General features: G+C 41.8%; 1 protein-coding gene across 1 annotated transcript in view; it reads right to left on the bottom strand.

Moving 5' to 3' along the window:
- Positions 1-24,231, bottom strand: part of ITGA9 (integrin subunit alpha 9) — a 512,195-nt gene that overhangs the window by 168,241 nt on the left and 319,723 nt on the right. Inside the window, exon 16 of the mRNA XM_088464409.1 lies at positions 14,968-15,117. Within this exon, the coding sequence (XP_088320535.1) occupies positions 14,968-15,117 (150 nt within the window). The remainder of the gene's footprint in view (positions 1-14,967; positions 15,118-24,231) is intronic.

The following is a 24,231-nucleotide window of genomic DNA, read 5'->3' as shown; positions in this document are numbered from 1 at the left end:
CTGCTATGGGGTACGCTGCTATGGGGAATCTGCTATGGGGTACGCTGCTATGGGGTACGCTGCTATGGGGTATGCTGCTATGGGGTACGCTGCTATGGGGTACGCTGCTATGGGGTACGCTGCTATGAAAGTGGAGAGAGAAAAACAGAGAAAAACAAAGAAGAAATAAAGGTAAGTGTATGTTTAGTATGGATTTTATACTCTTATTTTTCTTTTGAAATAAAAATATGGTGGGAGGGAGTTCCTGTATGTAATATTTCTCTACACTGACCGTTGGGGAATATGTACAAGGTGCTGCTAAGTGACAAAATGCGCTTTAACCAGCGCTATTTTACACTTATACTTTTGTATGTTAGCAGCGCTGTTTAAAATAGCGCTGCTGACATACATAAGTGTACGTGTAAAATAGCGCTGCTGACATACATAAGTGTACGTGCAAAATAGCGCTGCTAATATACATAAGTGTACGTGTAAAATAGCACTGCTAATATATATAAGTGTTCGTGTAAAATAGCGCTGCTGACATACATAAGTGTACATGTAAAATAGCGCTGCTAACATACATAAGTGTACGTGTAAAATAGCGCTGCTGACATACATAAGTGTACGTGTAAAATAGCGCTGCTGACATACATAAGTGTACGTGTAAAATAGCGCTGCTGACATACATAAGTGAACGTGTAAAATAGCGCTGCTGACATACATAAGTGTACGTGTAAAATAGCGCTGCTGACATACATAAGTGAACGTGTAAAATAGCGCTGCTAACATACATAAGTGTACATGTAAAATAGCGCTGCTAACATACATAAGTGAATGTGTAAAATAGTGCTGCTGACATACATAAGTGTACGTGTAAAATAGCGCTGCTGACATACATAAGTGTACATGTAAAATAGCGCTGCTAACATACATAAGTGAACGTGTAAAATAGCGCTGCTGACATACATAAGTGTACATGTAAAATAGCGCTGCTAACATACATAAGTGAACGTGTAAAATAGCGCTGTTGACATACATAAGTGAACGTGTAAAATAGCGCTGCTGACATACATACGTGTACGTGTAAAATAGCACTGCTGACATACATAAGTGTACATGTAAAATAGCGCTGCTAACATACATAAGTGAACGTGTAAAATAGCGCTGCTGACATACATGAGTGTTCGTGTAAAATAGCGCTGCTGACATACATAAGTGTACATGTAAAATAGCGCTGCTGACATACATAAGTGTACATGTAAAATAGCGCTGCTGACATACATAAGTGTACATGTAAAATAGCGCTGCTAATATACATAAGTGTACATGTAAAATAGCGCTGCTAACATACATAAGTGAACGTGTAAAATAGCGCTGCTGACATACATAAGTGTACATGTAAAATAGCGCTGCTGACATACATAAGTGAACGTGTAAAATAGCGCTGCTGACATACATAAGTGTACGTGTAAAATAGCGCTGCTGACATACATAAGTGTACGTGTAAAATAGCGCTGCTAATATACATAAGTGTACGTGTAAAATAGCGCTGCTAATATACATAAGTGTACGTGTAAAATAGCACTGCTAATATATATAAGTGTTCGTGTAAAATAGCGCTGCTGACATACATAAGTGTACGTGTAAAATAGCGCTGCTGACATACATAAGTGAACGTGTAAAATAGCGCTGCTGACATACATAAGTGTACATGTAAAATAACACTGCTAATATATATAAGTGTTCATGTAAAATAGCGCTGCTGACATACATAAGTGTACATGTAAAATAGCGCTGCTAACATACATAAGTGTACGTGTAAAATAGCGCTGCTGACATACATAAGTGTACGTGTAAAATAGCGCTGCTGACATACATAAGTGTACATGTAAAATAGCGCTGCTGACATACATAAGTGAACGTGTAAAATAGCGCTGCTGACATACATAAGTGTACGTGTAAAATAGCGCTGCTGACATACATAAGTGTACGTGTAAAATAGCGCTGCTAATATACATAAGTGTACGTGTAAAATAGCGCTGCTAATATACATAAGTGTACGTGTAAAATAGCACTGCTAATATATATAAGTGTTCGTGTAAAATAGCGCTGCTGACATACATAAGTGTACGTGTAAAATAGCGCTGCTGACATACATAAGTGAACGTGTAAAATAGCGCTGCTGACATACATAAGTGTACATGTAAAATAGCACTGCTAATATATATAAGTGTTCATGTAAAATAGCGCTGCTGACATACATAAGTGTACATGTAAAATAGCGCTGCTAACATACATAAGTGTACGTGTAAAATAGCGCTGCTGACATACATAAGTGTACGTGTAAAATAGCGCTGCTGACATACATAAGTGTACGTGTAAAATAGCGCTGCTGACATACATAAGTGTACGTGGAAAATAGCGCTGCTGACATACATAAGTGTACGTGTAAAATAGCGCTGCTGACATACATAAGTGTACATGTAAAATAGCGCTGCTGACATACATAAATGTACGTGTACAATAGAGCTGCTGACATACATAAGTGTACATGTAAAATAGCGCTGCTGACATACATGTGTACGTGTAAAATAGCGCTGCTGACATACATAAGTGTACGTGTAAAATAGCGCTGCTAACATACATAAGTGTACGTGTAAAATAGCGCTGCTGACATACATAAGTGTACATGTAAAATAGCGCTGCTGACATACATGTGTACGTGTAAAATAGCGCTGCTGACATACATAAGTGTACGTGTAAAATAGCGCTGCTAACATACATAAGTGTACGTGTAAAATAGCGCTGCTGACATACATGTGTACGTGTAAAATAGCGCTGCTGACATACATAAGTGTACGTGTAAAATAGCGCTGCTGACATACATAAGTGTACGTGTAAAATAGCGCTGCTGACATACATAAGTGTACGTGGAAAATAGCGCTGCTGACATACATAAGTGTACGTGTAAAATAGCGCTGCTGACATACATAAGTGTACATGTAAAATAGCGCTGCTGACATACATAAGTGTACGTGTAAAATAGAGCTGCTGACATACATAAGTGTACATGTAAAATAGCGCTGCTGACATACATGTGTACGTGTAAAATAGCGCTGCTGACATACATAAGTGTACGTGTAAAATAGCGCTGCTAACATACATAAGTGTACGTGTAAAATAGCGCTGCTGACATACATAAGTGTACATGTAAAATAGCGCTGCTGACATACATGTGTACGTGTAAAATAGCGCTGCTGACATACATAAGTGTACGTGTAAAATAGCGCTGCTGACATACATAAGTGTACGTGTAAAATAGCGCTGCTGACATACATAAGTGTTTGTGTAAAATAGCGCTGCTAATATACATAAGTGTACGTGTAAAATAGCGCTGCTGACATACATAAGTGTACGTGTAAAATAGCGCTGCTGACATACATAAGTGTACGTGTAAAATAGCGCTGCTGACATACATAAGTGTACATGTAAAATAGCGCTGCTGACATACATGTGTACGTGTAAAATAGCGCTGCTGACATACATAAGTGTACATGTAAAATAGCGCTGCTGACATACATAAGTGTACGTGTAAAATAGCGCTGCTGACATACATAAGTGTACATGTAAAATAGCGCTGCTGACATACATGTGTACGTGTAAAATAGCGCTGCTGACATACATAAGTGTACGTGTAAAATAGCGCTGCTGACATACATAAGTGTACGTGTAAAATAGCGCTGCTGACATACATAAGTATTTGTGTAAAATAGCGCTGCTAATATACATAAGTGTACGTGTAAAATAGCGCTGCTGACATACATAAGTGTACGTGTAAAATAGCGCTGCTGACATACATAAGTGTACGTGTAAAATAGCGCTGCTAACATACATAAGTGTACGTGTAAAATAGCGCTGCTGACATACATAAGTGTACATGTAAAATAGCGCTGCTGACATACATGTGTACGTGTAAAATAGCGCTGCTGACATACATAAGTGTACGTGTAAAATAGCGCTGCTGACATACATAAGTGTACGTGTAAAATAGCGCTGCTGACATACATAAGTGTTTGTGTAAAATAGCGCTGCTAATATACATAAGTGTACGTGTAAAATAGCGCTGCTGACATACATAAGTGTACGTGTAAAATAGCGCTGCTGACATACATAAGTGTACGTGTAAAATAGCGCTGCTGACATACATAAGTGTACATGTAAAATAGCGCTGCTGACATACATGTGTACGTGTAAAATAGCGCTGCTGACATACATAAGTGTACATGTAAAATAGCGCTGCTGACATACATAAGTGTACGTGTAAAATAGCGCTGCTGACATACATAAGTGTACATGTAAAATAGCGCTGCTGACATACATGTGTACGTGTAAAATAGCGCTGCTGACATACATAAGTGTACGTGTAAAATAGCGCTGCTGACATACATAAGTATTTGTGTAAAATAGCGCTGCTAATATACATAAGTGTACGTGTAAAATAGCGCTGCTGACATACATAAGTGTACGTGTAAAATAGCGCTGCTGACATACATAAGTGTACGTGTAAAATAGCGCTGCTGACATACATAAGTGTTTGTGTAAAATAGCCTATTTTACACGTACACATATGTATGTTAGCAGCGCTATTGTACACATACACCTCCATTTAAGGATGCGCCGTTACTTATGGGCCAGTGCCTTGGACTTGCCCCCCAGGCTAAAAGTTGCCAGTCAGCCCCTGGTAGGGATCCATGTGGTGTGGTGTTATTATAAAGAAACCAATCACCCCAAACTATAAGAAACATATGGGAGGTATTATGGATATACGCTGAGATTTTCTCCATGGCCGCCACATGCCAAATTTTATTTATGAGTTGTTGGCGAGGAGGAGGGTTGATATCTTTCCAGTGCCTTGCAACTAAGCAGCGAGCTGCGTTTAGGACATGTGAAGAAAGCTTATCAGCATGTGGGTTGAGGCCCTCGAGTGGACAGCCAAGGAGAAAAGACCAGGGAGATTTAGTCAGTGGTATTTATCGCTGGTCGTTTTTAACCTTTTACTGCCCGATTTGCGGGCGATTACCAAGCGATGGAGCGATAACGACCGTCGTTATCGCTCCATCGCTAGGTTTAATCGCCTAGTGGATGGGCAGCATTACCCAAAGAGACTACTAGGTGTAATAGTGACAACAGTTCATTTAACTACATAATAACCAACAAGGAAGAATACTGTAATTTTTAAATGATTATGGGGTCAATTTATGCAATCATCCATAAACCAGACAATATGTAATTGCCATTATCTAGAGGAAACAGCCAATTTCAATAACATTTGCATCTTAATGCACAAATGATCAATGGATTAATGCATATATCAGAGATGTATCCTGCTTAACTTATTTAATATTGGATATTGCAGGCCTTATAGACCTAGAGAAGTGTCCTCATACACCCCTAGCAACCAATCAGATTCTACTGATCATTTATCTAGCACCTTCTAGAAAATAATAGCTAGAATCCGATTAGTTGCTATGGGCAACATCTCCCCTTCTAAAAACCCGCACTTTAGCAAATATGCCCCTAGGGTATAAGGATACATCTGTATATTAAACTTTTTTAGCCACAGATTAACACTATCACACGTTGGCGATACCGGACTACTAATATGGGATACGGCTTCCCTGGTTACCTCATTGGGTTGGGTGCTATATCTTATTCCATTCAGTGTCAGCATTAGGGTTTTTTAACGGGGCTCGAAGGAAGATATTGTTGGGTTATGCAGAAATACATTATGATAGCTACCACTACCCACTAGCCACCAATGATAAACAGGCCAGTTTATTATAGTTTTTTTAATTTATTGTTTGCAATTGAAATTCTTTTTGCTTTTGCGGGGACTTTGCGAACATGATTAAAACTTTTACTTTTAAACAATAACAATTAATAATCCAGACTTGAGTGTGAGAAAAGGATGCTGGATAAATATGTTTTCAATGCTCTGTGATGCAGCTGAGCTGCATATTTGGATTGTATGTCCTGAGCACAAAAGTGCAGACGATGGGACCTTTTGGACTAGGGCCTGTCCATTGGAATATGTCCCACCCAGCATATAATAACTGTTTAGTCATCTGAGGTAATGATGTTTATGCTTAATATATGTCCAGACAAAAAAAAATCTTCAACAACATCTGGGCAACATATTTTAGCAGCCTGAATCAACTGGAGATCTAGTTCAGCCACACCGTGAAAGCTGTCCTTATGAAGGAGTAATGTTCCCCATATCACATAACAGCCTTGAAAAGGAGACCTCTCTTGTGTATTCATCAGAGACAAGTTGATTGTTCTCCAAACTTTGTACCCAAAATTCAGTTTTACTGACTTCTTGTATTTACCAAAGCAAATATTTATTTATTAACATTTCTTTATAAATCGACAACATATGCCATTGCAAATTACAATGTAGAAGCCTATTAAAAGCATACATTTTGCTTTTATACTCCTTAGTGCAAAGCTACACCTCCAGAAACAAAAAGCTCTGCTTCCAAACCAGACATTTCATCCAGAGAACCTGAACTAGACTCCAATTTAGACTCAATGGGGCAATTCAATTTGAGGCAATGGCCATGAAGTACCATAGAAACAGTTCGTAGTCTGGACCTCGCAGCCATCATCATCACACATTTTCCCTCACACCCCATGTGGTATTGGGGTACAGTAATTCCCGGTATTGTGACACATATCGCCACTACACATCATAGATATTTGAATTGCCCCCAATGAATATTTACACCATTAATTTCAACTACAACAATTAGTTTCTTTGTCCAACATGTTACTTTGCGGCAAATCATGTTCAATGTGAAGTACTTTGGAGAGTCAGGCTGCAGCAAACAGATTAGGAGGACCCCTACATTAAAGGTAAATTGGGGGCATTTTAGCTGATCCTGATGGAGCAATTATACAGCTTAGTTTCTTATGTCACACACCACCTACTTTACCAACAACATTTACTCTACTGGCTGATTACTAATGACTGCATAAGAAACGTTTACATGTCTATACATGAACTTTGCTAACTGCAAGTTATTGCATATTGAGGTGTTCACTATCCATTAGACTACTGAGATTTTATTCTGGTGCATACACTGTCTAATTTATATTCACTTTACATTCTTAATTGTTTACATGATGTCTATACATATTATTTTTTTAAGTCATTTTTATGTGTATGTATATGGGATGCAGTTCATTTACCGGCATCCGGACTGCCGGACATCGGAATCACGACGCTGGAAGCCCGACTCTGTACTAAAGATAGGCGTCTAAGTACCAATGCCTATCTTTAGCCAGACGCTGAAATCCCGACGCCTGGCATCCCAAACGAATGTAAGCGGGGACTGTTAGCTGTGAGGGGGGGGTAGTTTAAGGCACTCCCGGGGGGACTTAGGGTTAGGCCAGGTGAAGGGGGGGTTAGGAGCAACTGGGGGGAGTTTGGGCTAGGCACCCACCCGGAAGGGTTAGGTTTAGGGTGCGGGAAGGGGGGCTTAGGCATCACCGGGGGGAGGTTAGGCACCAACGGGGTGAGGGTAGGGTTAGGCACCACTAAGGGAGGGTTAGGCTTGGGGGGGGGAGCATTAGGGTACTTACCAGCCTCAGTCGGGATCCTGGCGGTACGGGCTTCCAGTGTCGGTATTTAGTTCACCAGTAATACATCCGGCGGTATTGCATACCAGACCAGCACAGTGGAACTTTTCATTCTTCCTACACCTTTCTAGTACTAGCTAGGACAATCCCTCGCCCCCAGAAATGATTGGACTTTCTGTGGCATGAATCCAAGGAGCTAAAAACATTCACTAGAGAGTGTGGTCTCACAGTTGCTGCAGATTTGTTGGCTGCATGTCTGCAAATCTCCCATTACACCACATGATAAAGACTGGATTGAGATCTGGTGACTTCTGAGACTTTTGGATGAACTCATTATCATGTTTGTGCTGCCATTTTGAGATGACATGCGCCATTGGGTGTTATCCTGCTGAAAGTAAGCATTTGAAGACGCCATAAAAAGATGCAGATGGTCAGGTAGGGTGAGACGTGTAAGCATGCTTAATTGGTATAATAGGGCCCAGTGTGTGCCAGGAAAACATTACATCATCAACACCAGCCTATTCTGTTGATAAAAGGCAGGATTAATCCATTGATCATTTGCATATCACAGCAGAAAGCAAGATTAGTCTGACCAGGCAATGCTTTTCCAATGTTCATCTGTCCAGGTTTGCTGAGTTGTGTCCACTGATGCTTCAGTTTCCTGTCTTTAGCTGACAGGACTGGGACACGGTGTGGTCTTCTGCTGCTATAACCTGTCCACTTCAAGGTTTGAAGTTCTGCAAGTTCAAAGATACTCTTCTGCATGCCGTTGTTATAATACATGGCTATATGAGTTACTGTCACCTTCCTGTCATCTTGAACCAGACTGGTCAGTCTCCCCTGTCCCCTCTTGTTAAAAAGGAGATTTGGGCAGAGAACGGACGCTCATTGAGTTCTTTTTCTTTCTGGATAATTCTCTGCAAACTCTATAGAATGTTGTGTGCAGAAATCCCAGGAGATCAGACCTTTGCTTTTATGTATTGAGTTGCTATCACATGATTGGCTGATGAAATATTTGCATTAACAAGCAAGTGTTAAGGTGCCTACACACATAGCGATATCTTACACGATTTGGCCGATTTCGTCGAATCATGATGACAAATAGTGTAAAATATGCCCAAACCGTGAGTAAACCGTGAGTCCCCACTCACGATCACGATGCGATGGTCGCACATCGCATCGACAGATCTGCCATGCTCTAGGGCAGATCTGACAATCTAGGACGTGATGAACTGTAAAACGTCTGGATGAAGGAGAGATCGTATGAAGATTGGACACCAAATCGTGTGCAGATCGTGTGCAGAGCTGCCGGGGAGAGTTTCAAGGGAAATTGTACACATCGGCTGATCGTGTGCAAATCGCTTTGTGTGTAGGCACCTTTAGACTAGGCGCACATCAGAATAACGTCCAAAAGATGCGATGGAATTTCCCTTCATCCCAGATCACACAATATAAAGCTAACACACTGCAACCTTTGGAACGATGGCACAATATATCATGTCGGCACGATATTTCATGTCGGAGCATCGTATCCAATTAATCTTTTCTCCTGTACACACAGGGCCGGCGCTAGGCTTTGTTGTACCCAGCGCTGTCCTGTGTTGCTGCCGCTTCCCTCCTCCGCTCCCTCCCCTTGATCGTTTATCATCAAAATACCGCCAGGTGGGACAAAGGGTTTTTCCTGCGCCCGCCGGATCCCATGGAGTTCTGGGCGAAAGACCGGCTTGCCTGTGCCTGGAGCTGCTACTGTGTACACACTATGCAATCATCGTATAGACCACTGGCAGTTCAGGTGATATCTTCAGAGTACCATTGGACACAGGGCCAGATTAAGAGGGGGCAACAGGGGCGGTCGTCCCCCACACACGGAGGGGCCCCCACTGGCAGCGTTGCGCTGTCTGCGCCCGCCGCTAGTGTCCCCTCCGCTAGTGTAGTGTAGACCGCACAGTGAGCGCAGCCACACAACAAAGTGACATACACACAGCCGCCAGTGGCAGCTGTGTGTATGTTACAGCAGCCGATGAGAGTCACACAGACTCTCATTGGCTGCTGCACAACGGAGGGAGGCGGCTGGAGCTCACTCATGAGCATCCGCCTTCCGGCTCCCCCCGCAGCGTGTGATGGGAGAGACGTCATGGTGCTGACGTCTCTCCCATACTGAAGGAGAAGAGCCGGGACCCGGAGCTGACTGCGGCGGTCGCGCCAGGAGCGGCGATTCAGGTAAGTTGTTTTATTTTTGTGTGTGTGTATATAAGGGACACTACTGGGGGATTGTATAGGGGGACCACTACTGGGGGCATTATATAAGGGGCACTGCATAGGGGGGAGCACAATTGGTTCTGGGGCACTATATAAGGACCACTACTGGGGGACTCTATAGGGAGACCACTACTGGGGCACTATATAAGGGGCACTGCATTGGGGGGAACCAGTACTGGGTCTGGGGGCACTATATAAGGGACACTACTGGGGGACTCTATAGGGGGACCACTACTGGGGCATTATATGGGGGTCCCCCCTATGCAGGTCTGGGGCACTATATAAGGACCACTACTGGGGACATTGCATAAGGGGCACTACTACAGTGGGCATTGCAAGAGGGGCACTACTACTGAGGTGAATAAAAAGAAAAAAAATGTTCCTAGGGTGACGAGAAACTGTGGTATATAGGGGCCCCCACAAGTTTGTTGCCCAGAGGTCCCCACAGACCTTAATCCAGCCCTGATTGGACATATATATCTTGTGGTCTCCTGGTTAAGAGCACACACTGAGCGATGTGCTCCTCATCGTTCATGACATCTTCCCATCTGATGTGCAGCTCAGTTTTGATTTTGATGAACAATGCAAGTGAACGCACGATTGAGCGTACACACTATGCAATGTGAACAATATGTTGTTCCAATTTGTCTCAAAACGACATATCGTCCAATATATGTCGCCTAATATGTACCCAGCCTACAGTATACCTACACTGATTATTTCTTAGTTGTTCTTCACACAAATTAAAGTCCTCCTAAAGAGTTTACATTAGTTAAGCAAATTAGTGTAGCCTTAAAACTAAATCAACTGATTTGTGGTCAATAAAGCTGGGTACACACTGACATCCTATAGATTCAGGGCCCTCTTACCTTTATGTATGTCTTTTACAACCCAGTCTTGTTCTATTAATGTTGATTCAAATTGTAAAGTGCAACGGAATATGCTGCACTATATAAGAAACTGTTATTAAATAAATAAATAAATGATATATTGGCCCATGAATTGATTGGCCAATATATCTGGTGCCCGTCGGCCAGTATGTACCAGCGATATGTCTGTGAATGACGTCGTTCACAGACATATTGCATTGGCTGTGCTGCACAGCCTATGGCAGATATATCTGCAGACATATCTGTCCATCGGGCAGTGTGTATGAGTGGTCTGCCGCCCGCCCGTACACATGCAGCAGAGGCTATGGGGAGGGGGGCATGACACGCTCCCCGGCCAGAGACAGATGATGGTCGTTCAGTGTGTATGAACGACCATAATCTACAGATGAAATGGGATTAACATACCGGCGGCACAAGCCCGACAGGAGGATATGCTGACTGGGGCTGGTAAGTATTCTAACCCTCCCTTTTCCCCCCTAACCCTCCCTTGGTGGTGCCTAGCCCTAAAACTTCCAGGGTGGTGTCTAACCCTAAATCCTCCCGGGGGTGCCTAATCCTAACCCTCCCTTCCCACACCCTAAACCTCCCGGGGGGGTGCATAACCCTAACTCCCCCCCCCCCCCAGTGGCGTCTAACCCTAACCTCCCCTTTCCCTAGCCTAATCCTAACTCTAATCCTGCAGCACAAGTCCCATGTCTGGCTTTAGGTGTCTGTATTTAGACCGGCAGCATTCAGTCCGCTGGTCTAATAACTGCCTCCCTCTGCAGATATAACTGTGCAGTGTGTACCCACCTTAAGTCACCCTTAACACATTTTTTTAGGTCACTGAAAGACAAAATAAGTCACCCTTGATACATTTTTTTAGGTCACTGAAAGACAAAATAAGTCACCCTTGATACATTTTTTTAGGTCACTGAAAGACAAAATAAGTCACCTTTGATACATTTTTTTAGGTCACTGAAAGACAAAATAAGTCACCTTTGAAACATTTTTTTTAGGCCACCGAAGGACAAAATACCTTTATTTCACTTATCACTTCAGGTTCAATATAAACCAAGTATGTTCACAGGCATTTGGCTGTGTTTCCTCTCAGGCTTCAGAGATGAAAGATCATTTGCTCCTGTCTACAGTAGTTGTAAATCAGAGAGTGTGACCTGACTCTAATAAGCAGGCACTGACCCCTTTTGCAAACTAGAGGAGATAATTCTATTTGGAGGAATTAGGTTTGACATTACACAAGGACAAGCAGTTAGAAAATAAATAATAAAACTTTTGACCATTGTTCATTTAGCTATTTTAATTAAGTAGTATTATTTTAAATCAAGTTACTGTCTTCTGCCAATTAATGCACATTATGGACATTAAAAGAAAAACAAAATATACTATAATTCTTTATTTTCTTTTTAAAAGTATTTGATTTAAGTCTGTTTTGTTCAAGTCTAGGTACACATAAGAAGGACATGTATCCCAGCCGACTCAATGCCCGATGGAAGGATATATCGGACGGCCGTACACACTGCACGATCCGGCGTATGACTGCGATATACCCTGCCATCCCTCAGTCACCTGGTTGCCGTCATCAGCGTGCTCTGCCCATCTGACGTACAGCATATGTGACGACCCGGCTGACGACGAACATGAATGCGTGATTGAGTGTACATACTATGCAATGTGAACAATATGTTGTTCCAGTGCCAGAAAACAACATATTGCCCAATATATCATCTAATGTGTACACAGCCTTAGACTAACAAAGGGGGTTATGTAAGAGATGCAGCAGAAAAACAAGTAGAAGGAGGAAGAAAAAAACTTTTATATTTTTGATCATTTCAAATGCTTTACATAATTGCTAAGCTGTTCCTGAGGTGTATTTGATCACTCTTGTGTTGACAAGTGCTTGAGAAAAAACAGAGGCTACTACCATCTAGAAAGCAAGCCATGGAATTCTGAAATGATGTTACACTCAGTCAGCGTAACATTAAAGTCAATGGGGAATTCTGTTCCCCTGTCACAGCAGAGCAATCCCATCATCAAAGCGTTGCATGCAGCATTTAACAGATGCGTTCTGAATCACCTATCTGACCCTGCACTTAACTTTGTTTCGCTGGTCATTACACTGCTCTTAAATATCAAGAAATCAGCTTGAGTGAAAACATTTAGACAAAACTCATTGATTTTAAGACGAAAGCATCTTTCAAAAAAAAAATCTCCAGTGTAACACCACTCTTCTGGTTATCATGTTTTGCTTATTTTAATGGGTTAATTTATTTATTTTATTTTTTTGAGAATTTAGCTAAAATTAAAGGTCATCTAAATTATTGATTCTAAATACTGTACCGTGTTATTGTTTTGTTAACATCTGCAAACTAAAACCTGGACTAGTAGCCCAAAACAAGAGCTGCTTAGTTGCCTGCGAAATGTATACTCACCATCCTTATTATATTCCAACAGATCTAGTTGAGTGATATACTGCAGAAGTACATCTATCAGTGGTATGTGAACAATAAACTACTGTAGCATTTGTTCCAAATTCATGCTTATGAATCTGGTGTGACATTACTAATATCCATTAAAATGCCAAAGTGAAGCAGATCGATGTGGCGATTCTACAAGTGGACAGAAGACCTCTGGAGAGATGTTGACCCATGACATCTGGATAGCTTCCCACAGCTCCCTGATATTTGTAGGTGCAGGATCTTGGGTGTGAACAGCACGTCCCAAGACAGTAGAAAAATTTAAACATGCTTGGGATAGGCATAAGAATATCCTTACAAAGAACTAAGGATCACATAGGGTTGAGGTTATCAAAAGGTAAAAAAGGGCAGACTAGACGGGCCAAGTGGTTCTTATCTGCCGTCAAATTCTATGTTTCTATGTCGGGCAAACGTAGTGGCCACACCATTCATTGGAACTCTCCAGAATGCTCCTAGAACGAATTGGACAACTTGTAACCGATAACACTGTGCATTATCCTGCTGGAATTTTCCATCGTTGTGGGGGTACATGAAGTCCATGAAGTGCTGCAAATGGTCATCACGCAATGCAACATAGCGGTTCAGGTGGACCAACGGACCCAACAAATGCGACGTGAACACAGCCTACACAGTGCCTTGTTGACAACTTGAGTCCTTGGCCTCATGGGGTCTGCGCCACACTCAAACCCTACCGTCAGTCCGAAATAACTGGAACCGTGACTCCTCAGACCCAGGTCCAATTAGCGAAGTCACAAGCTCGGGTGAAAAAACTGCACTGACCTGCTGAATATGCGTCTGGTACCTCCTGCATTGAATGTGGATGTGATTTGAGCCAGTGTTTGTTACCACTGACAATTCTGGCTAGACACCTCTGGTGACTATCATTAAGCACCCGTTGTCGGCCACTGCGCTGTCCCGACATCCGTCGGGCCCCGTTCGAACTCCGATAATTCACATCGCCTTGTTTTTGTGCTATTTTATCGTATCTCATCATTGTTACAATAATATATTTAAATGCAATTTAAGGTATTGTATGGCTTATCTCTTATTACAGTATACTTATTGCACTTCTTACGTCATTATAATTAGTTTAGACCTTTATTTCTGCACAAATGTGACATGTTCCATGTCACTGTTTTTTTTTTCTTTGTAAATATTTCACTATAAATAATAATAAAAAATGGCAAATACCATATAATGTATAAAAGCAGTGAGCAAGAAGTGGACCTGGATCACAAGTGACGAGCTTTACCTCTGTCTCTTTTACAAACCCGGTAAATATCCTCCAACACTCCAATTTTCTAAGTGACTTTGAAAGTACTAAACATGATAAACAGACACATGGGTAAGGCAGCATGTAATCCAGATAGAGATTTCTTTCACACTCTGATGAGGCAGTTATCTAATAATGGACTCAGCCATGACACGCTCAGTATCTAAGTTTTAAATGCTCTTTGTTAGAATACTGCAGGTAATCTGGATATTTAATATGCACAGACAACAGCGTATTGTAATGACGCTTAATAACTCACGTGAGTGGTGATATCATGTGCATGTTTAATCTAAAAATGTTTGGAATGCCGCCGGAGACTGATCCAAGCAAAGTTGGTTGGATCATTTCTGGGCATAATCTGTATATGATTATAACAACTAATATATTCTGTTTGCCACAATTATGTCATGCAAACAGCCACAGTACACAGATGGACGCTACATCTTACCTGATTCCTCTGCGCGATTTTCTGCCCCTTCTTCCAGCGAAGGATAGGTTTAAGGTCAGGCAGGTCTTTGTCGTCGTTCCCAATTACATGCTCACCAAGGCTGTAAGATGCCTCAAAAACAATAGGCGAAATCACATCGTTCACTCTGCGCTGCAAAACAAAGAAAGAGTACATACAATATTAGGCCCATAATAAATTACACCTGGGATCAAACTTAATAACTTGGCTAAAATTATTTTTTATTTATTTATTACCAGTTATTTATATAGCGCACACATATTCCGCAGCACTATACAGAGAATATTCATCCATTCACATCAGTCCCTGCCCCAGTGGAGCTTACAATCTATATTCCCTACCACATGCTCACACACATACACACTAGGGGGAATTTTGTTAGGAGCCAATTAACCTACCAATATATTTTTGGAGTGTGGGAGGAAACCGGAGCACCCGGAGGAAACCCACGCAAGCACAGGGAGAATATACAAACTCCACACAGTTAGGGCCGTAGTGGGTATCGAACCAACGACCTCAGTGTTGTGAGGCAGTAATGCTAACCATTACACCATCTGTGCTGCCCTATTGATACACTTACTGCACACCCAAATAATGCCATAGAGATTGAGCCAAAACTTCTGTTACGTTCAATCACTTTACTTAAATATGTAATACAAAACATTGCAATTGTTACACCACATTTTTGGGGGCATATCTAATTATCCACAAAATTTACATTTCTCTTAAGCCGCAAGGGTTTTCCTGCCGGCGTGAGGTTTTTGCTATTCAATAAGGCGCAATAATTTCTCCTGCAGTAATTTCAATAGTAAATTACAGCAGCTTTTTTCTTGCATATCAGGAGCAGTTGCAAAGTTGGGAAAAATCCCTATTTTAAAGGTAAAAGTGTTGAGACTTGGTTCAGTACCCCTTTGACACCCCCTTAATGACTAGTTAGGCAATTGGAAGTCTTCAATTAGCTTAATTGGGACAATTATTACATGTCATTATTAGGGAAAAATTAAGCAAAGTGCAGAATAATGGGTTAAAAAATGTGGGACACTCCGCAGAGAACTAGAGCAATGGTCCTTACAACGTTTTTCTTGCCTTGGCCACATGAACATTATATGGCAATAATTGTTCTTCCATGTGTCTTATAATTACAACGGACAACCCCTGTAGGACTCCCTACCAGCTTTCTGGCTGAAATCCATGATCTTTTGCAGCACTTTGGGCTCGATTCAATTCAATGCAATGCTGTATAGCCCAGGGATGGAGCGCCGGGGCTATTCAATTCAGCGCGCTGTTATGTTGGATAATGCCGGCTCTCGCAACTTAACCTGGGTGATTAGTTGCGAGAACCGGCATTCTCCGAATAAAGTGTCATCACCACGCTAAGCTGGAAAACAGCCGGCACTTTTGTCGGATCTATCCTCGCACCCTCAGGGGGTGCAAGAAGAAATCCTTTAGTCGGACTAAACAGCGCAGTGAATTGAAAAGCTCCGGGTGCTCCCTCCCGGGGCTAATCATCATCGCTTTGAATGATTTGAGCCCTTTATTTGTGGGGGGGGAGGCAGAAAACCCCAGTTCAAACATCCGGTACATTTTTGGGGTGGACAACAATTGCCCATGATAACTATCAGGCTATTATTTTGACCTGTATATTGGAGGAGTGTGGACACTAAGCAGTGGGTATGCTTGGATAGCTTATGTTCCTCTCTGCCCGAGTGTTCTTCCCTGGTGTACCGAAATTGGTTGCACTGCTCATACAACTGTTGGCCCCAATCTGGAAGAAACTGCTATATTAAACCAGTATCTCTTCACTGATGTCTCCTCTTACTCCCATTCTCTAGATCCCCCTCTTCCTTCCTGCTACCTATGGTCGGACTATTTCTATATGGTCAATTATTCCGCAGCACTGGCGTTTTCCATCCCTCCGTTGATATAGGATTGGTGCCAACGTCTCAACTTATATATGACTATAGGACTATGGAGGACATTTTTTGCTTTGCCCCTAATAAACATTCTGAGTTTCTGGATATGTGGTTTACCTGGATTAACTTTACGTTATCACTTAAATATGCAGCAATGGTTCAGAGGTCCTAAAGGTTTTATTAGTCGCCCTGGAGGTAGACTTTACTTCATTGGTTCCCCCTTACAAGCTGATTTCTAAAATGGGTGCGTTAGCTGTTTTCAGTTTTGCAGCAAAAATCTCGCACCTAATTGGATATGCACTTATGTATTGTTGCATACATTTTTTATAAAAGGTGTCTCACAAGAGCTTTGAATGTACCAGAAAAACAGCTACTGTATGGGAAAGCCGCACAACGTTTCTAAGTCTGTGATATGTTAGTTCCATGCATTCTTGAATTCCTTTACTGTAAGAGTCCACACAACTGCTGGGAGACTATTTCATGGATATATTACTCTTTCCCTAAAAAGGTCTTTCTTCCACTTATCCTTCCATCAGCCTTCAAGTGTGTCTCCTTGGATTAAAGAATCCTCCTCCTTTTAAAAAATATTGCATTCCCTACTAATACTTTTCCCATGAATGTAACATATCAGCTTTGTACCTCTTCTCCTGTAAACTGTATGCACTTAACTCTTTAAAATGACATTCAATAATATTTATTGTCATGCTTTATTTACAAATTGATTTTAGGGAAAGTGAACAGGGAACATTATTCACCTCCAATACCATACTTATGATTCGGCAGCCAAACGCTGCTGGCGGCAATACAAAAACAGAATGCTACCACGTCCAATATTGTGATTTTCATCAAAATTATTACTAACAAAGCTGGCTACCTGCAACAAGCTGCAAAGCATTATAACCAATTAATTCTTATAGTATACTTAAGTGCCCAGATATACTGTACAGTAATACATTTCTTTGTAAATCATGTAAAATACAGGTTAATCATCTAATGGGCCCCATACATCTGCAACGGATTGCCACGATCCTGCAATGCTGCAACCCGGCATCGCATGATTGCAGAAATCAAACATATTGGATTTTGGCGATTTGACGATCGCGATCAAAAAATGATCGCGATCGCCAAATCGGGGACATTTAACATGTCAAATGTCAGCGATCCGGCGATGGATCGCTGAATATCGATGGTGGGCGATCGGAAATTTCCAATCGCATCCCTGCATCGTGACGATCCGTCGCAGGTGTATGGGCACCTTAAGATTCTTCTGTATGGTCTCAAGTCTGAGGCTGCTTGCTGTGTATAGGAGCTTACCAAATTTAGCCAAATATGTGCAGATCTGTTCACTTTTATGAATGTAACTAGTAACTGTTTTCTATGAGCCATCTTGTATTTTAAGTTTTGCAGACCTTTAAGAAACATGGGAATTAGCATACTTAATTGGAAAAGTATTTTTCTTAACCACAATTTAAAATGATTGCACGATCACTATGTGGGAAGTATGTCTGTGACGTGTAGGGAACAATGCCAAACTGTTGGTTGACACAGAGAAAAATAAATCTTATGGAAAGTAGTGTAATGGTTGATACAATGTTGTGCAACAAAAACATGTAGTGTTTATACATTCATGCACTGTACATACTGTGTTTATGTTATAATAGATACAGTACACATATAGCCCAAATGAACATATTAAATCAACTTCATATTACAAAAGTCATACAAAAAAATGATACAGGACCCAAAAAGCTGCAACATATATATCCATACATACACACACACAGAAACAAACACACACTAGTTTTCATGTGATATTTTATATTGGCTGCTTTATGGATGGGTGTCTTTACTTCATACCATATGAAAATCAGCAACATTTTTTGCCCAAGTCACTATAAGGGGTATATTTACTAAGAATCGTGTCTGGCCGAGATTGCTTTCCCGTGTGAGTTTCCTTTGATTTTGCAACTCAGAGATTTACTAAATGTAAACACAAGTGCAAAAGCACAATCCCGCATAGAAAGACAACCAACACGCAAAATAGAAGTCAATAGACCTTTGAACCAACACATGAGTTCTTCCCATAGACAGAAATACAATTCACAGATTTATTGGGAAAAAACACAATAGAACACGAAGCAGAATAGAAGAAATTAATAGAAGTGCCTGTGAACTGCGTGTTCTGCTACAGCACTGTACAGGGCAGTGTGATCTATGCACTGCTCTGTGTGTAATGTGAAGAAAGGGTTAAAAATCAGGAAAAAAACATCATAGAGCTCCCCCCTCCAAAGATAAAAAAAGCGCATTTCCTATAACCATAAGCGGGCTGAGCCATAGCAGGGACATACACAGAGGGACCCCCCTGACAAATCATTAACCAACCCCAAACTGCCAAACAGCAAAGGGCTGGCAATCCTCAGAAAGTGGGGAGCCCACAACTAAAATGGGGTACCTCCTCCTGTGGATTAACCAGCCTTGGTGGCAGTGGGTGTAGGGGAAATTGTGTAAAACAAAGAAATCGTATTGTTCTTTACAGTGGGACTACAGGTCCCATCAAGCCTGCCCTGTGGCACTTGTAGAACCACAAGTGTCAGCAGGCTGCTGGCACCTGTACTCCCACTGAAAAGAAAATATAAAACAAAAACATAGTACACACACCCCAAAGGAATTATGCCTTTATTCATGCACACTCACACTATATACTTACCTTCTACCTAGAGGAGGTCAGTCCCCTTCTCCAGGTACAATTCAAGGTTTTCTTAAAATAAAAAATAAAAACATACCGCGCTGGGTGACACCATCCTTAAGGGGTGACACAAAAATAGCACAGGTGCTTTGCAATTTTGCTGTTACTCCATTGGATGGTGTCACCAAAGCGCTGGACATGCCCTCAGCATGACATGAATGGGACGTGACACGCGACCACGCACCCAAAACATCATGCATCAGACAGCATGGTTTCATTGGCACAAGACCACGGTCTTATTGCGAGTGAACGCAAAAAGGACCATAGGAGGGGTGAGTGGGTGAGTACAGCGCACAGGGTGTCACCAACCACAGTGAAGCCACTGCTCAGATAACTCTTCGCAACCCCGGACCTCCTTCCCATAGCATGGAACTCTCTGAGAGTTAGACTCTTTGGGAGGAATGTAATAAGCTCTGATTTGTAAAAAGTGGAGCAATTCCAGCAATTTCCACAGATTTTCAAGTCCCTGGATGTAATAGAATGTGAATGGTCTCAAATGAAACATACCTGGCCATAACTCGCCATCTCAATTTTTCTAATATCAAACATACAAGTAGCCAGATGTAATAGCTAGGAAATTTTCATACCACAAAACAAAAAAGGGATGTACAGGGGGACACTAAACAGATTGCTCTGTGTAATTGGCTGCTCGCTGCCTCTGTAAGGCAACAAGCAGTGTGCTGACCTGCCTAAAATTATGCTAGACCAATTATTTGATTTGGGTACAGTTCATTCACAAGAGCACTGGAACTCTCTTAGGTGCTGCTACACACAGTCTGGGAACCACTGCTTTAAAGAATGACCCAAAAATGTACAACACATAGCTAAAATACCAATATGGATATCCTCGAGTTCACTCAGCACTTAGTTAAAACAGTCATTGGCTCCCATTGTTCACTGTTTCCTACTTAAACCCACTCTTATGAACTTTTACTATCTTGTGCAAGTTAGAGAGTTTGTACTTTTTGGTTGGCCTCATATATCAGCAATCTTGCCAAAGTCCATGTGAGGGAGAAACGTGGAAGGGCTTTGTCCTTCTTCAAAAGACACAGCTATTATGTCACTAGCATAGAAACCCTCACTTTAAAGAAACACTGAAGATGAATGGCAGAAGAAACTAAAGGAGAAAGAACAGGAAATATAAAAAAGATTATATTTCATAGTGGCTGTTATGTTATTAGATTTAAAATCAAGTAAAATATTGTGTTGACAAAATATCCAAATCCTCCAATATACGTCTTTAACATCTACCTTGGTTATTACATTTAAACTGGAATTATTGCAGTAGTAACCCAGTTTAAAAACATCAATACATCATAACCACAAGATTAACTTTCTTGCATTTTACACTTTAAAACTAAATGAAAAGTACAATAGTAAAGAAAAATGGCATGTTTTAGTTGCGAGAAGTAATGACGTGTTTTGAAGGAAAAAAGCAGGAGGGCAAGAGGGGTGTAACAATTTATTCAGCCTGTAAACATACACCAAATAACCCAAACATACTTGTTCCCACTTAGTTTAAATAAAGGAACATTTCTTGACAAAATGCCACCTTCAGAAAAATATCATCCGTCTTTGAAGACTAGTCCCCAGCACATTACTTTATGAACTGTGATCAAGCAACAGAAATTATAAGATTGGTTTATTGTCAAGTAATGTTGCACTAGAACTTGGATTTCTGCTGAAAGAATGAACTATAGAATAATCTACTGCTATACTCATTGACCCTTTTCAGTTTGGCTTCCGTTCTCTCCACTCCACTGAAACTGCCCTCACTAAAGTCAGCAATTACCTACTTGCTGCTAAATCCAAGGACCACTACTCTATGCTCATTCTCCTTGACCTTTCTGCTGCTTTCGACACTGTGGACCACCCTCTCCTTCTGCAAATCCTTCACTCCCTTGGTCTACGTGACACTGCCCTCTCCTGGCTAACCTCCTACCTCTCTGACCGATCCTTCTCTGTCTCCTCTCATGGCTCCTCTTCTCCCCCACAGCCTCTTACAGTAGGTGTTCCCCAAGGTTCTGTTCTTGGACCTCTCCTTTTCTCACTCTATACATCCTCACTAGGTGAACACATCAGCTCTTTTGACCTCCAATATCATCTCTATGCTGATGATACTCAGATCTACCTTTCCTCCCCTGACCTCTCTCCTCACTCGTGTCTCCAACTGTCTCTCGGCCATCTCTTCCTGGATGTCCCAGCGATTTCTTAAACTTAATATGTCTGAGCTAATCATCTTCCTTCCCCCCTACATAACCACACTTCCCACAATTTCCTTATCAATTGATGGCACAACTATCACCTCTAGCCACAAAGTGCGCTGTCTTGGAGTTATCCTGGACTCCTCCCTCTCCCTCAAACCACATATCCAGAATCTCTCACAGTCCTGTCGTTTTCATCTTAAAAATATTTCCAAGATTAGACCCTTTCTCACCCAGGATGCCACTAAAACCCTCATTCACTCATTGGTCATCTCCAGATTGGACTACTGTAACCTCCTCCTCTCTTGCCTCCCCAAATCCCTTCTCTTTCCTCTCCAGTCTGTCCTCAATGCTGCTGCTCGGCTCATCTTCCTCTCAAAATGCTCTGCATCTGCCTCCCCTCTCCTACAAGCTCTCCACTGGCTCCCCTTCCCTTTTAGAACCAATTTAAGGTTCTCACACTCACTTACAAAGCCCTCAGCCATTCCTCTCCCATTTACATCTCTGATCTCATCTCCCTTCACTCTCCTGTCCGCCCTCTTCGTTCAACAAATGCACACTGCCTCTCATGCCAATTGATTACTTCCTCCCACTCCCACCTCCAAGATTTTGCCCGCGCTGCTCCCCACCTTTGGAACTCTCTCCGGCTTCCCATCAGACTCTCCACCTCTCTTCAATCCTTTAAACGGGCTCTCAGATCCCACTATTTTATCAAAGCCTTTCAGCTCTCATCTTAACTTGCTGCTATATACTCCTCTCTCCCTGCCTACCCCATCTGTTTCACCCCTGTCTGTCTGTCTCTCCCCCTTAGAATGTAAGCACCTATGAGCAGGGCACTCTACCCTCTTGTGCTTCTCCTTACTCTACCTTCATCTACTTCTTACTCTCTACCAGGGCACCTAACACTTAGTTGCTTTGCATTGTTGCTTATCTGGGTGTTATGGTCGCGAATGCAGCAATGTATATTATCCATGCCCTGTAATGTATTGTACTGTAAGTCACTGTAAATCAATCTATTTATGTACTTTGTAAGGTGCTGCGGAACACTTGTGGCGTCATATAAATAAACAATAATAATAATAATAAAAGCACAAAAATGGATCAGTAAGGGACATTCATACAGTACTGCACACCATTTCTTGGAGCTCAATACTTTTTTCAACATGAGAAGTCTTAGAAGTAGGGTATGTAGTCAGGAAGCCCGTGGTCGAAATGCCGACCGCTGGCTTCCCGACTGTGAAATCCCGGCATGGTCCTAATGATAGGCGTCTAAATATCGACGCCTATCATTAGCCTCATGCCAAAATCCCGACGCCCGACATACCGATTGTAGGTAAGCCGGGGCATCAGGAGCGGATAGCCGCGTGCGGGGGGTGGAGGGTTAGGTTTAGGGTCTCCCGGGGGGACTTAGGGTTAGGCACCCCCTGGAAGGGTTAGGCTAGGGGAAGGGGGGGTTAGGGTCCGGCACCCCCCGGCGGGAGGTTAGGGTTAGGCACCCCCCCAGGGAGGGTTAGGTTTAGAGTGTGGGGGTTAGGTTTAGGCACCCCTGGGGGGAGGTTAGGATTAGGCACTAGGGCGGAGGTTAGGGTTAGGCACCCCTAAGGGAGGGTTAGGGTGAGGGAGAAGGTTAGGGATAGCCTACTTACCTCCCCTGTCGGCATTTTCAGCTACCGGCCTTCCGGCGTCGGTATTTCATCTGCCAGGCTGACGTCTGGGGGTAATACATACCGATCCCAGAAGTAGTAGTGTTTTGCATAAGAAACTATTTTGTTCCCTAAAAGCTTTAAATACAAACCGCACATTTATTTTGTTAAAAAAAAAAAAAACCCAACCAATGAACCAATAGTTAGTAGCAAATGTACAAGAAACAAGCTCTTATCTTTTCATATGGAGGAGTCCAAATTAGTGAGTACAATGCTAACGCATTTTGTCTATTCCATCAGACCATCAATGGGATAGCTGCCCTTGATGGAATAGATGAAATGCGCTGGAATTTTTGTGCTGACTTACCTGGACTCTATATATGGACAGATAAGCGCTAGTTTCTTCTACTCTTGTACGTTTGCTACTACCTATTTGTTCATGTTGTTGTATCTTTTTTAATGAAATAAATGTGTTTCATTTTAAGCATGATCTATTTAATAACTGGGTAATATAGTTTAGGACAGTTTGGTTCTTTAAAGACCGAAGTTGTTCTATATCACCTATAATTTAATTTATTACACACAAGTTTTGTCTAAACACTATGTTTACATTTCATTTTTAATGTGGTATTTGCTAAGTTCCCTAAGGAATCCACCTTGCAAAATAGGAACACGATAAATATCTGTTTATTCACGTTTGTATATGACTCTATTTGTTAATTATATAATTTTTGTGCATG

The sequence above is a fragment of the Taudactylus pleione genome, unplaced genomic scaffold (genome assembly GCF_031769625.1).
Source record: "Taudactylus pleione unplaced genomic scaffold, aTauple2 ptg000054l, whole genome shotgun sequence".
Lineage (NCBI taxonomy): Eukaryota > Metazoa > Chordata > Amphibia > Anura > Myobatrachidae > Taudactylus > Taudactylus pleione.
Note: the sequence above shows the minus strand (reverse complement) of the source record. Positions and strands in the feature narration are given on the sequence as shown.